This window comes from Zonotrichia leucophrys, chromosome 5, assembly GCF_028769735.1.
Source record: "Zonotrichia leucophrys gambelii isolate GWCS_2022_RI chromosome 5, RI_Zleu_2.0, whole genome shotgun sequence".
In the NCBI taxonomy this organism is placed as follows: Eukaryota; Metazoa; Chordata; class Aves; order Passeriformes; family Passerellidae; genus Zonotrichia; species Zonotrichia leucophrys.
The window spans coordinates 40,225,897-40,243,164 of NC_088175.1; the positions used below are offsets into that span (position 1 = coordinate 40,225,897).

Sequence of the window (17,268 nt, forward strand, 5' to 3'; positions counted from 1 at the left end):
AAATCAAACCTTACTTATGTCTTCTGGGTTTCGCCTCTCATATCCACTGCTGTATTTTAAGAATGAAAAAATACAGTGTCTTTTGAGGCTGGAGGTGACCCTGAATACTTAAGCTCTTTAGCATTCTAGTTTATCTTTGCCATCACCCACACCTTGAAATGAATCTCCCAGATTAATTTTTTATTGAAGCAGGGTTTGCATCTTTTGAGCCAGGATTTCCTGAAAAGCTGCCCATCTTTTCATGTGTTTTCTTTTTAGTCCCTGTACTGTGACAGTGATGAGTTCAGCCTGCTCTTCCACACTCTGGAAATGTCAGTTTTTCAAAGGCAGCTCTCTGGGGCCTCCACGAGCGAGAGCATTCCTGATGCTGATTAACTTAGGGGAAATGTTGCCAGTCAGTCACAAGGGAAATGATGACACAGAATAATCACAGAATCCCAGAATGGTTTTGGTTGGAAGGGAGGTTGAAAATCCTCTAGTTCCAACCCCCCTGCCCTGGGCCAGGGTGCTCAGAGAGGGACGGGGCTTTCTTGTAGGCTTCCTGTAGATACTGGAAGGGGCTCTGAGGTCTCCCAGGAGCCTTTTTGTCCCCAGACTGAACAACCCCAGCTCTCTCAGCCAGTCCTCATAGGAGAGGTGCTGATCATCTCCAAGTCTCTCCTCTCAACCCACTTGAGCCGGGCTGTGTCCTTCCTGTGCTGAGGGCTCCAGAGTTGGATGTGACACTGCAGGCAGGGTCTCACCAGAGTGGAGTCGAGGGGGCCAGCACCTCTCACTCTGCTGGCCATGCTTCTCTTGATGCAGTCCAGGATATGATTGGATTTCTGGGCTGCAAGTGCATACTGCTGCATCATGTTGAGTTTCTCATCCTCCAGCATCTCCAGTTCTCCTCAGGATTGCTCTCAATCCATTCTCTGCCCAGTCTGTGTTTGTATTTGGGATTGCCCCAGGCCAAGTGCAGGGCCTTACACTTGGCTTTGCTGATCTTCATAAGATTCTCTTGCGCCCATTCTCCAGCCTGTCCAGGCCCCTCTGGATAGTGTCCCTTCCCTCCAGCCTGTTGAGTGCACCTCAGCTTGGTGTTGTCTGCAGTCTTGCTGAAGGTGACTTGATCCCACATCCCACATTGCTGACAAAGATGTTTAACATTGCCAGTCCCAAGAACTCCCATCACAACAGCGTGACAGCTCTGGGAAGTGTGTGTGAAAGAGGCACTGAAATCCTGAATGAAAGACAAAAAAAATAGGGCCTTTAATTGGTACTGCCTGTTTTTGGCTGCACTTAACCCATCAGTGACAGCTTTGAGCTGATTGTTTGGCTTGGTGGGAATGATAATGCTCTAACCAAGAGCCTGAAGCTCATGGACATGGGTAGGCACAGGCACAAATACACACATGTGCACACACAGAGGGTAATTATTGTGAGATGATTTTATATGGGCAGGCAGGAGTTATTAATGGTGGATATGTAGGATTACAAGACTCAACAGGATTACAAGACTCAACTTTATTGCATGCCTAAAGCCAGACAGTGTGAACAATTCTGCAGGTAGACCAGAAAGGTCACAGGGTTTCAGACCTTAGACTGGGAGTATGGTTTAGGAGAGAAAAGGGACTGGCAGCCCACAGAGGCAGATACACTTCCTGGGCTTGTTTGATTGGTATATCACATCTGAGTAACTGCTCTTTGCTCTTTTTAACCACTTTGCTAATACAGAGAGCAAATAAGGTACCCAGAAGGAGGTAGGTAAGTTGAATTGTGAAACAGTTGTTCTATTCAACCCAGGCTGTTGTCTGGTTTTTATGCTGTCTATATAGTAAATTGAGTGTTTTTTCGTGATCAAGAGCACAAAAGAAAAATAAGAGACAATAAATATCATGGTAAATCATCTTGTACTCAGATGCTCAATCAGAATTCCTTATATTAAGTCTGAAGTCCAGGCAGATTGAGGAGTTGCTTTTCTCAGAACATTAAACTGTGTTCCTGGCAGAGAGCATCAGAGATGAGAACTGTATTAATTAAAATATGTCCACATTATTCTAACAGGCAAGCTATGCATTGTGCAAGGGACATAGGCAAAAAAAATATCCCCTGAGGCCCTTGGAAATTTCCTTTTCAAGATCACATCAAATGATCTGCATGCTTCTAGGCATCCAAGTAATGCTCCCCAGGCAGCCCTCTGGAGGACTCCTCTACAGGAGAAGAAGGACTCTCCTGCAGAGCACAACAGTGGCTCTCCATGCAGTGCCTACAGCTGCAGCTGCTCTGATGCCTCAGACCAGCAAGAGCTATCAGCCAAGGAGAAGCCACAGTCTGCCCGGTCAAATATGCAGGTGATGGAAAAATCTTTCCTGCTTCCCTCCACAGAGCATCCAGAGCTGTGCACTGAGTTTTGACTTCACCCATGCTGCAAATAGAGAAATGCAAGATCAGGACGTGGAGAAAATTTGGTCCACTTTTGGGAGAGTCAAGGTCAGGAGGGTTCTCCTGGAGCACGTAGACTTTATTCTTTCTTAGTTGTGTCGACCATAAAATGTCTTCTAGAAAAAGCATTAAAATACATGTTTTAAAGTCTTCAGATCCAAGCAAGTCTATCAGCTCTTCTGGTAACCAGTTTTGATACTTAATTATACTTTCCCTAAGAAATTTTCCCTTGAGATTCAATCTGTCTCACGTTAGCTTTCAGTCAGTGGATCTTGCTATGCTATTGACAGCAGGATTAGAAAGACTACATTATTTGATCTCTTTCCTATGAAAAAACCAGTGTTTCATGTTGTTCACATCAACTCCAGGTTTACTCTTTGGTACACTAAATTTATCAAAAATTCCTTAGTCCTTGCATTGTCAGGATGGTTTTTCCTGTTCCTGGGACACTTGTATGATACTCTTTGCATTTTTTTAAGATGCCCACAGCCACATCATTATGTATAGGTCATGTAGGGGGATAGACTATAAGAGAATAGAGATAGCATAGAAAGTAATCTTACCCCTAAGGAGTTGCAGCTGGGCCAATTATCAAAGATTAGGAACAGGCCTGACTTTATCAGGGCACAGCTGTAACCAATGAGAAGCAGAGTGCTATAAAAGAGTGGGCTGGCTGGTTGAGAAGGGAACTGGAGTCTGTTTGTTGCTTTGTGAAGAAGAAAGAGGTAGTACTCTGAGGAGCTGCCCATGAGAAACACCCAGAAGGTATCGAACTTTTGTGATAAGGAGACAACAGTACAGAACTCTTGCAATAAGGTGACAACAGTCAGAACTGCCCATTCCAGTCTTAAAATGTTCTTTTCAGTGCTGCTCACACTGGGTCAGGAATTGCTTCCCTGAGTGTTGTTAGGGCTGAACTTACCCTTTTTATAAGTTTGCTGTTCTCACAAGTTTTTGGCAAAAGTGTTTTTTGTAGTTACTCTTCCTGCAGAGAGTCTCTCCTGATGCAGATGTGGTTGTATTTGTTGTTCCCATATACACAGTGTTCCTCGAGGTCATGCTGAATGGTGACCATTTATTTAGGGTGGCAGGAACTCCAGATCCTCTGCAGTCTGGGCAAGTTACTGGCCTAAGAAGACAGCCTGTGCTGAGCTAGGAGTGAGGCTCAAAGAGTTGTCTGCTTTCCTCTATGCCTAGAGCAGGGCTTCTTAGCAGCTGGCTTAGGTGAGGATTAACTGGTTGTCCTCTGTTTCTTCTGTGACAAATGTAGAGATTAAAGGATAGAAAAACAAAGCAACGCACATAAGTCAATAAAGTGAAACTGCACTTCCATGATGCTGAGTAAGCCTATCTTCCAGGACATATATGTACCTTTAAAAAAAGATAGATGAAATAATGGGGAAATAGTTGGGATGAAAAGTCAAACTCATTTGCAAATCAAATATTTAAAGGTTTAACAGATAGGAAAATTAATTGCTACTCAAATTGACTTACCCAAAGCTGTAAGCATCATTTATGCAGTGATGACACATGGGTGGAATCAGTGATGAAGCAGAGATGTAATGTAAATGCTGAGCAAAAAAAAAAAATTCTGTGCTAAGACTTTTTTGATGTGCTCATTATGTTACTGTAAGATAGAATGGTCACAGGTGTAGTGGAAAGCACTGGCTGGCTGAGCTAGATCATACTGACATCAGAATTTTTAAACAAGGAACAGGAGGCATATATAGGTTTTCCCAGCCTCCCACATCCTCTTGTGTTTACCATGCCATCCCGTGTTTGTGGGTTTCTAAAGAGTGGAGGAAACTGTAGGATAGTGGTTTTGTGGATCTAGTGAGGATGTTTCTTACATTATTATTATCTAGGAAAATATACTTACTTCACTTTTTTTTCAAAGTGGCAATCATATAAGAAGTTGATGGGTGAAATGCACCTGTGTAGTAGATAGAGGAATTTTGATTCATTGTCTTTGCAGTCTTAACTCACCCTCTCTCTGCTCGTGCACTATGCTAGAGTCTTGAATTAGGTGCTGATATTCTGTTTTGTTCCTTGTACACCATGTGTGCTAGGCCAGATTTGCATAAATGCTGAGCATTCCCAGCTGCAAGCATGAGGCTTGGATCTGTGCTCTGCACGTGTGGGATGCCATAAAAATGGTAAGTACTTCGGAAATATCACACTCCAGGGGATCCAGTTTGTTCCTTAAATGTAGAGTTTTGGCTCCTTTGGCTTTACTAATGGCTAATGGCTTTAGTTTCATGTCTTCCAGAAAAAGATTGTAAGAATGCCAAATGTTTTAAGAATATTGAGGCAAAACAAAAATTTTTCTGGTGCTAACTAGTGTTAAAAACAAAGACTGATAGTGTAATGCAGTTGTTTAGGGTTTGTGGGTGTATAGAAACAATATGTGGTGCAATGAACTGAATGTGGAGGTTGAGAAGAACTACCAAATAACTATAAAGTTACAAAATTAGCTATAATTCCCATAGAAACGTGGGGGTTTTGCAGTGCATCCCAGTGCATGTGCACTGCAGAGGAACCTGAAGCGCAACAGGCAACTTGTTATTGTCTGGCATTACAGCCCTAGCTCTGATGTCCTGGAGGGCTTTCTGGTTTGTTTTTCAAATTTAATAAAAATATGTCACTGCACTTCAGCGGCTATTTGTCTGATGGGAAGTGAAGACATCTGAGCTATTAGTGCCTGAGGCAGGCCAGGTGTTGCTGTGGAAGGAGGTCCTTCTCTGTGAGCCTAATGAGTCATTCAGGGAGATGGCTGTACACTGTGTCACTCTACATCACTGCTGACGCCTGATGGAATTAATCATACTATTTATATCAATAACATTAGCAGCAGATAGGTTCAGGGTTATTAATGGTATAATTAGCAACTGTGAATTTGTATCAGTGGTGTGTGTAGTACCTTCTACATTAGCATGTCATAAAAGCTATCATAGTAAGGAGATGTCAGCTGCTGAGTCAATGAAATGCCTGCTTGCACATAATTGTAATTTAAGCAGCCACATTTACCTTGGTGAGCTTAATCTTTTGTCTCTCTAGGGTTTACCATAATGCCATGGAGGGTAAAAGCAGCACCAGGAATTGGAAGCATCTAGTCAAGTTCCAGGGGTTGTGCAAGTCTTCTCAATGCATCTTACCCACCAGTATTGATTTTACCAGTTCTTGAATATTTACAGTAATTGTTCCTAGCCAGCATCCCTGGAGGTACTATTCACTTACCAGTTATTCTTTTCCTTACATTGCCAACTTACCTTCCAACTTCTGAGGCAGAACAATTCCCATCTTTCATTTATACATTTGTGTTATTGCCCTGAAGATATTTATAGATTGTGATTGTCCTCCCCATGAGTCATCTCTTTTCTAAACTATTAGTTCCTCCAGCATTTCTGTATGTGTGACCTGTTTTTCTAATTTTCTGGGTCACTGATGGAAAAGGGGAGCTCCCAACAGCTTGTGAACAGGGTGTGGGTCAAAGGACAAAAGTCTGTATCAGAATTCATACCTGAACTTCCTATGCCAAATCTTTTAATTCAGTTCCTGCTGAAATTATTGTAAATTTAACTTGGTGTCTGGTGGTTCACACTCCTTGTTCTCAATACAGGAAAGTCAAACATTAGATGAACTTCAGTCATTTAAGTTCATCTGTGTTGAAATAGTGGTCCACAGCCATATTGAATTAAATGAAATTGTATACTGAAGATGAACCACCATAAAATCACCTCATCACCTGCTCAGGACTCTAATTCAAGAGTTAATTTGAACATCTGCCTGTTGGGCTGAGAGTGTTTTATATTTTGCAGAAAAAATGTAGTATAGCTGGTAGGTATCAGATCAGGCTTCTTATTACTTTGCTTGTGTGCCAGCTGCAGTGGATCTCAGCACAATTGAATTTGTCCAGAGTGGAGGTGCACTGCACATACATATACGTGCGCACACATTACACTACAACTGACTTTATGTTGGCACAGAATGTTTTGCTGAAAATAAATGCTAGCTATACTATATAAATAAAGTATGCAAAGGAGAGGGCAAGATCTAGTTGCCTTGGAAAACTCAAATTTTAGGGCACATTTTAATGTTTCAGGATATAGTAATTTACTCTGGCATCCTGTCATTGTGTCTTCACTGTATGCGTTCACCGTGTTCCAAATAAGATCAAAGAAAAGCAAATCCCTATCATCCTTCAGTTAAATAAATATTTAATTTGAGAAGAATAGGACAAACAGTGCATTGAGCATGTCATTCAGCCTGAATCTGATGACCTGACCTAGTTCCTTGTTTGCACAAAGTTCTACTTCTGGAGCATCCTAAATTACGAATGTTCTTCACTTGAGAAAACTCTTCAGTGCAGTATCATGTTAAGTACAACAAAATAATACAGCTCATATGAGATGAAGGTGTCTTCAGGGACTCATAGAACAATGTCTGCCATAACATTGATGTATTTTATAGACTCTCTGCCCTTCCTTTAGTTCTAATCTGATCTTGCAAATAGCTTGAAGGAAGTTCGAGTGTTTGTGTACCAGCCAGGTAAGTTACAACCTCTGTTTACAGCTGTCTCTTTCAAAATGCTTGCTTCAGCTCACGCATCTTTATCTTAGAAGATTCTCCAAGTGATATTTTCTTCATATTTATAGCAGAATATAAAGTAACTTTTCCAGCTGTGACTGTATAAAATATTTCATGTGTGGTAGAAAAGCTGTCTCACTTGTGCTATAATGGGCGTTGGGTATTACTGAGTGTCATAATCCTGGTACTTGTGGTGTCTCTCAAGCAGTAACAGCCATTGCTGTCAAAACCATTCTGAATCCACAGTATGTACATAGAAAACCAAATGGCTGGTAACTACCCCATAAATTTTATGTTGATTGTCTTTATGTTAGTGTTTAACATAAGGGGAAAAGCTCAAAATCCTGGAATGAACAGTTGTGTGTTTTGTCAGTTACTTATTCTAGCACCTAGTAGAGCCTCCATATTGTTTCTAGAAAAGCTTTTGCTGTGGTCTGGTGTGCAGCATAAGTCAGAGCTTGTTTGGATTCTAGCTTCTGTATAGACCTTACAGTTGACATTTCTTAAGGGCCGATGGAAGAGAGAGGAAGGAGCCCAGTGCGGGCAATGTCGGTGTAGGAAGTCTGTTTGTGAATTACTGAGGGGACCTTTGGGGATCATCAGTAGGGAGTAAAGAGAAGTGCTTGGTTACACAGCAGTGCAACTGGAGAAGCTTTCCATTCATTAATCAATGTACAAGCAATGTCCACTTTCACATAGGCGAGACAGTAAAACATAGAGCCAAGAAATTCAACTGCATCACGAGAATGCTTCCATTAATAAAATATTGCAAAGAAAAATAGCTTTAAATTCTCCTGAAAAATCTATAAATAGGGTTTACTTTTAACTGAAGTATTGATCTTCATTTCTTTAGGGAGGAATTGTCACAGCCTGAAAGTCCATGTAAGTGTGCAGTGTGTATAAGTATAATGAGAGATACAAAATATACATCAAAAACAAGTACTGTATCCACCCACTAGATCTTACCTGTTGTCTGCTAACTTCTTTCGTCTGTAATGCAGTTTGTGTCCTGATTATGGGTGCAACCTCATAGTGATTCCTATATAGGTTAGAATCAGTCAGTGAGGAAACTCCATGGAAAAATTGCATGCACCACCAAAAAAAAAAAATTAACAAGCTTCCACTTGATTCTACTACCCTCAGAGGCAGAGTAACATCATAACGTGTAGCCTGCTTCTCTGACTGTTATTCATAGAAAAATATCACAACTCTTCACATTCTGTTATATTCTGTGTATAAAAACATACCTATTTTAATTTAGATTTTCTCCTCCTCCTCCATCAAAGAAAAACTAGATTTCTGACAGCATTTTCTTTTTACCTACTTATTAAAATACTTTAGCAAACTTGAACACTGTTGTAAACAAACTCATTTAAGCCTGTCTTCCCCTGATAAGGATTAACACAAGCCAGACATTCATTCTCTGTTTGCAGCTTCCTGAGAAAGTTGTCTTTGTGGCAGACCTGTAAACCAGTGATTCAGACTGCAGGGTGCTGTATCTCCCGCTGCATTCTGTGGGACTCAGGTCTGTAAACCCACTCCTGCTTCTGCAGAACTATATAGAGTATTACCTTCATCTTTTTCAAGAACAAAGTGGATCTACCAGCAGCCCAAGCCAATAGGAAAAAATATTGAACAAATTAATCCAAGCAGAGCGTAATTATCTGGAAGGCAGCACAAATCCAGGGATCTGAGGGGGTATGTGTGTATATGTATATCTATCTAATCTATCTATCTCTGCAGAAACATTTAGAGGTGACTCCCTTCTGAATGAACTGAAACTGTTGAGTAGCCTTCATGTGCAGCACATTGAAGTTCTCAGGCTGAGGAAGTTGGGGCTCTTCTTGGAGAAGAGAAGGTTGAGTGGAGACCTCACAGCAATGTTCCAATATCTGAAGGGGGCCTGCAAGGAAGCTGGAGAGGGATCCCTTGTTAGGAACTGTAGTGATAAGGAGTTATGGGTTCAAACTGAAGGAGGAGAAATTTAGGCTAGGTAAGGGTGGTGAGGCACTGGAACAGGTTGCCCAGAAAGGTTTTGGATGCCCCATCCTTGGCATTGTTTGAGTCCAGATTAGAGAAGGCATGTAGCAACCTGGTCTAGTGGTAAGTGTTCCTGCCTATTGCAGGGCGGATGGAACTGAATGTTTAAGGTCCATTCCAACCTTTAAAATTCTGTGATTATTACAGTCAATCATTGACCTTGTCAATTCTGCAAAGGCATTGAGGATGCAGGAAAGCAGCAGGTGAGAAGGTTGGTAGGAGTACCTGGGCATCTCTTGTTCATGAAAATGTGAATAAGGGGCTTAGACATTTCACGTAAACTAAGCCTTGATGTTAGTCCCCCGGTGCAGTGTGTTTCCATATTGTGGTGCAAGATCCAGTATCCCTCAGCAGCAACTGAGGCAAAGTTCAGAAGCCCTCTGGACACAGAAAATAAGCAGTGAGGTGGGCTGAGTCATCTTTCTGATATCAGTGGTGTAGCAGATTGGCCACTCCAGGGAGTTAGAGCTCCTCCATCACTCCTGTTGTCCTGGAAAACAATCCTGCTGAGAAGGAATATGGGTAAGGGGAAGGCGAGGAAATAGCCAGGAAATTTTACTAAATGCAGTTCATTTTGTGTTGCTTCATCCTATCAGTGCAATGGCCTGGAGCTCCCACCCAGAAATTAAGTGTGAGCAAGAAAACTGTGTTGCATTTGTATACTGGCAGACCCATATGTCTTCAGTACCAACCTTCTTTTTAAATCTTAAGAAATAAGGTCACTAGGAGCCTTCTCTAAGGTGCTTTTGTGAAACTTTTCAATACTTTCAAGGCACTCTAGAGATGCATCAGTGAAAGTAAAAAACCAGTAAAATAAGTGGGGAGAAAACCTGGATTTAATTAGAAGTTGCAGTGAGAAGGTAACCAGCCTATGTTAACGGTCTGGAAATAATTGCTTTTATCCAGAGCAGTCATCCTCTTAGGACATGGAAATTCCAGAGGTAAATTGTATGGGACAGACTGAAGCAAAGGTTTTCTTGCTGTTTTACACTTTCAAGAAGGGTGTGATAAGTTGTTGATCTGAGAGGAGAGTGAAATGGTTAGAATCAAACTCTCACAACCTAATTCAAACCTTCTGACCACTGCTTTCGTTTGGTGCAGTGGAGCAGCACCATCTCTGGGGTGACTCGCAAAGGGGCTAGAGCAAGTCCAAACAGCCTGGAAGCCTCATGCAGAGATTGTGGGACAAGGAGCATAGAGGCCACCAAAGGGAGGCACTGCTAAGCAGCATTCTGCAACATGGCCCCTTACAAATGCCAGGAAAATTCCTTACTCACTGGTGACAGCAGAAGGCATAAATTGAGGCATGAAAGACTCTTTGTTCACTGAGCAGATGGAAATGTTTGGCCACTTTGTGGATTTCTTCTTGCAGTCTGGACTGGAATTACCCTTGTTTTTGAACCATCCAGCATTAATGTTTCCCAGAGTTGCCCCTTAAACAAAGCAAAAATACTCTACAGCATATTAACAGTGTGAGCATATCACAGTAAATGGTTTTATACATAATACAACATGGTCATTAGCCAGCTGTGCACATAAAACACCAAGTGGAGGCAGCAGGATGCAAACCAGGTTCTTCAGCTCTGAAGACATTAGGCACAGAGGGCTAAGGGAGCTCTCCCAGCCCATGTGTTGCAATGGAGAGTGCTTTTCCATCTGCACTAGTCATCCTTCTCCAGGGTGTTTTACAACACTGCAAAATGCCTATAAGCCATGGGCTAGCTCAGTGAGAGCAAACTAATTACACAGCAGGCAATAACTCCTCTGTGATAATCATAGATCTGTTGGCCATGATAAGTTTTAAGCCTTCCTAAATTACTGCCAGTCAGATTTGGACGGGTTTATATCTTGTGATGTACCACAGGTAGAAACATCTCACACTGGCCTAGCCTAATGTCTTATTCTACCTGCTCATCATATTACTGTATTTCTATATAATTAGAGAAAGAGAAAATATTTGTCAGTATAGCATAGAAGGATTTTATTAGCAAAAGTTTATGGCCACAAGTTTTATTGGTTAAAGTTTATATCCACACCAAGTTACGTATGTCATCCTTAACAAGGGCAGATAAAACTTGTATATTGTGCCACATATGCTGTCATGTATTCAGAACCTGCTTAGGACCATTTCTGTTTCAGTGTCTGCATTGCCTCTTTGACAGTGGAAACAGAAAGACATGGGCCTGATGGTCCTGAAAGCTCCACTGGTGAAAACACAGCAAGACACTGATGTGGGCTCCCCATTCTCTTTGCTGCCTATGTATTTGCTAGGTCTAGGAGTACCTGGTAAGGGCTGGTGTATGCCATGCTGGCTGGCTGGTTTCTGAAGAGTGAAGTTGTATTTTCTGTTGTCCAGTAGGAGGATGGAACTAGGCAAGTAGATAAGTTGATCGCATTTGATAGATTTTCCAGCACTGTTTTGTCTTGGTCAGTTGTTGCTTACAGTTGAATTGTGAAGAGTCAAAGAGACTTTTTTGTTGTTGTTGTAAGCTCATTGTAAATTCAGGGAGCAGTTGAATAGCATAAGCAGATTAACATCTTTTCAAGGGCAAAACAATTTCCTGATAAATACCTGTGAGCAATTAAGAGTGCCTCAGTTTTCTATAAGGCCTAACCATAGCTGCTGTGAAGAATATGACGCAAAGGCTTTTGTGCTTCTTTCTTTTAAGGAATACAAATGATTTTTCTTTCCCAGTTTACACTGTCAGAGCTTGTGCAGTGCAAGGGAAAGAGGAGAACTCCAGATTTCTGGAACATCTGAATCCTAGACGTCCCCTTAGTATGAAACAAAGATGGAGTTTCCTAACCTTCTGCTATGCAAGTGCTCGTGCTTTCACACCTGGAACTGCAGTGGAGATGGGCTGGGTGGAGCATTTAAGTTTATCTCAAGCAAATACCCCTCTTTCTCTTGAGGGAAAAAACAAACCCTTGGAACTGCAGTTTTATGTCAGTCTCTGAGATACCTATGCTATATGAGATCACTGTAAGAGGGAGAAGAAAACAAAGCAGGAGCTGGCTCAGAGATTCAGCAAACATCAGCAAGCTGCCAAGTGATCATTTTAGTGCTGCAGTTGTTTGCCTCTGCAACATTTCAAGGACACCCATCAGAAAAGCTTGATGGGGAAAAATCCTTTTAAGAAAGGGAATTCTGTGGTGGCAGTTTCATTTGGAAGAGAGAGACAATGCAGTATTTCTTTCATAGGAGAGAGAAAAAGCAGATTTGATAATAAACAGTTCCTTTATTTACTCTGTTCCTATTACATTATCTTTTATAAAACACTCCCATTTAATGGTATTTCCTATCAGTATATGCCTAAAAACTCTATAGGAGCCTGAGTTTAATTTGTATTCACTGTATTTTTGTATCCAGTCTCTCTTCCCTTTAAAAGATACTGACAGGACTGAGCAGCTTTACAGTGGGAAAGCTGTTGTGCTTTCTCATTGTAATGGCAATATAGGAAAAGCATTCAAGAAGGGTAAAACCAATGGCCTTTTTTATTTAAAGGGTATACTTTCCCCTTTATCCGTGGTAATAGGTACTGCTTAGAGAGATTTCCTAGTTGAATGGAATGTTTCCCAAGGACATGAATATGACTAAGTTGTAACTCAGTGTTCCCTGAAAACCTTCAGCCCACGAGGTTTGCATAATTCTTTGTGTTTTCCCCCATAATACCTCTCCTTTTCCTAGAATTGATGGACTGTTCTCTTCTCATATAACAATGTCCTTTCAAAGCCTGTAATCATCTGACCAACTAAATATTTGTGGCAGAACCATTTAATTTCAAAGAACTTGTACACAGTGTCATAATTCAGCCCTGGTTCACTTGTGTTTTGGCTGAGGCAAGGGCTTTTCTCCAAACACCAAGTGATATGAACTTTGCTTCCCTCAGTCCTGCTCTCTTCAGATACTTGTTCTGATGCTGTCACCTCTGCATTAGCTGGTGAGTGCTGAAATAGAGCAGAAATAATGTGGTGCTTTACTGTGGCAACTTTACATATAAATAACTCACAATTGGAGAGGTTATTACCTGACATTATACATTCAGTCATTCAGTTGTACTGTAAGTGTATGCTCTTGGATATTTTTCCACAGCAGTTCTGATGGGAGTGGGGTAATGGTACTTTTTTTGTTTTATTTTTCCATGCAGATACGTAATTTGCACAATAGAACTGCTACAAAGAGTAGTTTTTCAGATATTATCACTACACACTCTCGGGTTTGCTTGCACTTATGGGAGGGGAGTTGCAAATCTGCAAATTTTGTAGTCTTGGGGCCAAGGACTACAAAAGATTTGATTTGTGTTGTGAAGAGTGCAGTGTTTGCTATTGATCTTGGTGCAATGTCCTTGTTGGCAAACCAAGAGAGTATACAACTCCTGCTCTCTTAAAGAAGGCACTGGGCTGGGTTAGGTCTGCCTACGGTCATTGAATGATAATTCAATGACAATTCAAAATAATTGTCTTGTAGACTCCTTTTTGCAGAGTACAGGCATTGTCTTGCTAGTGCTAGACTGGTTAATCATAGATGAGTGAGAATCTGGGCAAGTGAGCCTCCAGAGGACGCTGACATACTATTTCCTACAGCTCCTGACTTCTCCTGAGGCTGGAGAAGGAACAAAGACTCCTTTCAGAGCAGCAGAGGAGTCAGCTGCTTTATCTGTAAATTCTGGGACTTCCCCTATTCAGACCTTGTCTATGCCCCATCACAGTACACTCATTTTTCTGTATCACATTGCCTAGGCAGCTACTTCAGTGTGCAGCAGCTGTCTCCATCCTGCTGTTCATCCCTGTCAACACAACCAACCTTCTCCTCAAACCTAATTCTGCCTTTCAAGGGTCAGGAGCTGCTCCTGAAATATCCTTTCGTAATCTTCAATATTCTCTCATTGCATCCCACTGTACTAACAATTTAGCCTGGGGTTTTGCATACTGAGCTTGCTGGGATACCAAAAGCAGAGATTATGGGGTACCATGTGGCAGTGGTAGCAGCAGTGACTGCAAATAGCTTTTGATTCCATTTCAGGCCCTATGCAGAGGCAGATGGTTAGGAGCAGTTCAGGCAATATTCAGTTTTCTCGAGAGGAAAAGATGGTCATCCTGATTCCTGTTTGTGTCCTATGGTTTGGGAACAGATCACATAGCCACAAGCCCACAAACACCTCATCACAGATCCTAGAGACTTGGATGGGCAGTGCTGGAGTTTGCAAAAGGAGAATTACAATTTGTCCCCAAAAAAATTTCCTTGGTAAGTCAGTCTGCTAAATTTCACAGAAGTTTTCCTTGCTGCCACAATACTGTATTATTGAAAATATCCCAGAACAGCTTTATTTTATGTCTCTACAACTCAGCTCCAGTTTGGTATAGGCACAGACTGCTAATTCATAGCATTATTGCCAGATCTGTGCAGGCCCAGAGTCATCAGTGATGAGAGTGTAAAACAAAGCAATCAGGCAAATTTCAGATTCTGTTTTTGGGGGAGGAATAAAAAAGGGAAGCGTGTGTTTTTTTATTACTTGCATTATAATATTTTACATTCGTTTTAATTACTCCTTTTTCTTTTTTTTCCTACATCCATTTGGTAGGGTGGTAGGGATGAGTGACAGCCCCAGTATGCTATGTTGGAAAGGGATGGGGTTATTAAGAAAACAGATTATTTGAAGCTTCTGGTCATTGGAACAGCTGCTATCGTAACCAGACTGAAAACCCTGAAGTACCATCTTTTTAAATAATCAGAAAACTTATTGAAGTGCTAAAAAATGTCCTGGGCCTGAGTTGAACTTCTTTGTATTTGATGAAAGATTGAATCAAATTGGACTGTGATGGTGTCTTAGTTCATTTGATTGCTTTAAGAGTAAACATTAATCTCATTTATCCAGACCATTTGTGCTTTCCTTAGGAGTGTGTTTGGCTGACCTCTTGCTGTCCCTTGTACTAAAGCAATGCTTATTAAATCAATTGTGATTTTGTTAGAACAAGAATATTTAGACAGAATAGCCCTTGACATTAATGTTCCTTATCATATGAAACCTGCTTATTAATTTTGACTGAATGTTTAAACACTCTTTCAAAATTCTTTTTCTCTATTCTTTTCCTGGTATGGGGCTATTGAGGAGAGAAAGGACATTATTTTCTTTCCTTTACAAGACAAGTATTTTTGAAGATGTAGAGAAAATGGTGCAGTTACTGTTTTTAACATGAGCTGTTGGAAATGACAAGCTTTATCCACACACTTTTTAACAGTCACAAAATACCTGGATGCTGTTCCTCCATAGTGAATTAAACATTGGTAATATCTGTCTCAAGAGCAGATTTTCATCTGCAGATAAGACCTGATGGAGCAGTTAATGCCAAATGCACCTTTAAATCTTGTTATACAAGACTGAGGAGAGTAGAAAAACAGAGGCTGAGACCAAAGAGGTAGTCAGCTGTTTCTGAAATCTGTCTGGTTGTGGTTTCTCTCAATTTAAAATGCTTCTTTTTTGTAATTATTGGGATTTTTTTTTCTGATAAGTTACTGATTTTATTATCAAATCTTTATGAAGAACAAGAATTATCTGATATTAAGGATACAAATTGAGAAGAATTGACTTTAGTATAGTTGAAGAGGTTTCATATAGTTTCATAGAGTATATGAAACAGCTTGCTAGGTATTTTTGTTCTGTATTTTGTGCATGGACAGTTCAGTAAAATGTTTCCATGTATTACATTGCGTGGGCTGTTTCCTCACCCCCAGCATCTCATTGATTAATAAAGCCTTCTGATATCAATAGACAGACTTCAGTAGGTTTCAGATCGGGCCACAGAGGATGGCAGGACCTGGTGGAAAAGAAATCAGCAGGAAAATGGTAAAGATATGTCAAAATGAAATGAAAATTTTAAACCCCAGGCATATAAGACTGTGAAACTCTGGGCTGAAGTAGTTTTTGGACAACTGTTATCTAGCAGCAGGTCCAATGCAAAACAGAAGATCCAAATCATTGTTCCTAGTTGACATCCTGTTGAATTTTCTGTCTTCTTTCTGTGTGTTCCTACTGTGATGTAAGGGGAATGTTTTTTGAAAAAGTCTAAAGATGTGGCTGCCTTTTTTCATATTTCAGGATACATCTCTTGTCTAGTTCAAGTTGATGTAATTTACTCAATGCAGCACAGTGATATCTGTTGCTGTCAGGCTGAGAATATGTAATTCTGTCCACAAGGGAGATACTTTTCTCCTTACAGCAAGGCACAAGAGATAAGATGCAGGACAATGTTGACATTTCCAGCTCTCAGCAGAAAATGAAGACTTGACAAAATAAGTCTTGTTAGGAGTCAGGGAATATCTTTGCAGGGTGTTTTTTGGATGAGATGCACAAAAGGGGAGATGGTGTTAAAATGATGCTGTTTGAAAAGGTGCTTCAGGGAAGAGAATAACAGAGGTCTGTTTTCCACTTAGCTCTAGGAGAAGGGATAAGGTGTTCAACAGTGTGTGTGCTGCTGTGTTAGTAGCACGAAGATTATTCCTTTGAATCGTGTTTAATGTTGCAAGCAGCAGCATATGCTGTCATTGCAGCACAGAGGTGAATGCTTGCATGCAAGAGTACAGTTTTTGAAGAGTAGCCTAAAAAGCCCAAACTTGTCCTTGTAGGTTTACTGGGACACATGGTTGATGAACACTGCATGAATATTTAAAATTACTTTTATGAGATCCTTTATAAGCTTCACTGAATCTGCAGATGAGGAGAAAAGTGGTTTTGCATTGTGTATGCTAACCTACCCAAAGTATTACATACAGATCTAACATGAAGAAAATATAATACCTAAAGTAAACAGGTTCTCTTGCCCGGTCAGACAGTAGGGTTTCCTGCTAGCCTGAGCCTAGCACTGTGCTTCACAGTTCTCCCTTCTTCCCCTGGCAGTTTGGAATAAAGATACTGCTGAGATTTAAGCATTCTCACTTGTTTCTCTTACCACTTCAGTCGGGACCCTTGCCTCTGCTTAAATGCTTTTGTGAATCAAAGGTGCCATGCAGCTCGTAAAAGCAACCACATTGCAGAAATGGCATAATTTTCACAGAAAAGGCTTCTCAGCTTTTTTTTATTATCTCATTTAATGCTTTTTGCATAGTGAGACACACAGCAAAGGCTTGTTCCTCTCTCCTCCTTGGCCTTGTAAGAAGAGAAAGGTTTCTAAGTGAGGTTGCATTTTGAGTCCCATGAAGTTGCATCGGCTGCTGGCTGT

At 40.9% G+C, this 17,268-nt stretch overlaps 1 protein-coding gene across 8 annotated transcripts in view; it reads left to right on the forward strand.

Annotated features, from left to right (window-relative positions):
* The window catches only part of TSPAN4 (tetraspanin 4), a 427,493-nt gene that overhangs the window by 298,071 nt on the left and 112,154 nt on the right, over positions 1–17,268 (forward strand). The window contains exons 1-2 of one of the 8 annotated variants that reach the window (XM_064714683.1): positions 3,138–3,189; positions 4,494–4,580. The exons of 6 other annotated variants lie outside the window; for them this stretch is intronic. In XM_064714683.1, coding sequence (XP_064570753.1) covers positions 4,509–4,580 — 72 coding nt within the window. In that variant the 5' untranslated portion in view covers positions 3,138–3,189; positions 4,494–4,508. Of the gene's footprint in view, positions 1–3,137; positions 3,190–4,493; positions 4,581–17,268 lie in introns of those variants that run through there. One more of the 8 variants, XM_064714685.1, reaches the window with a different exon arrangement.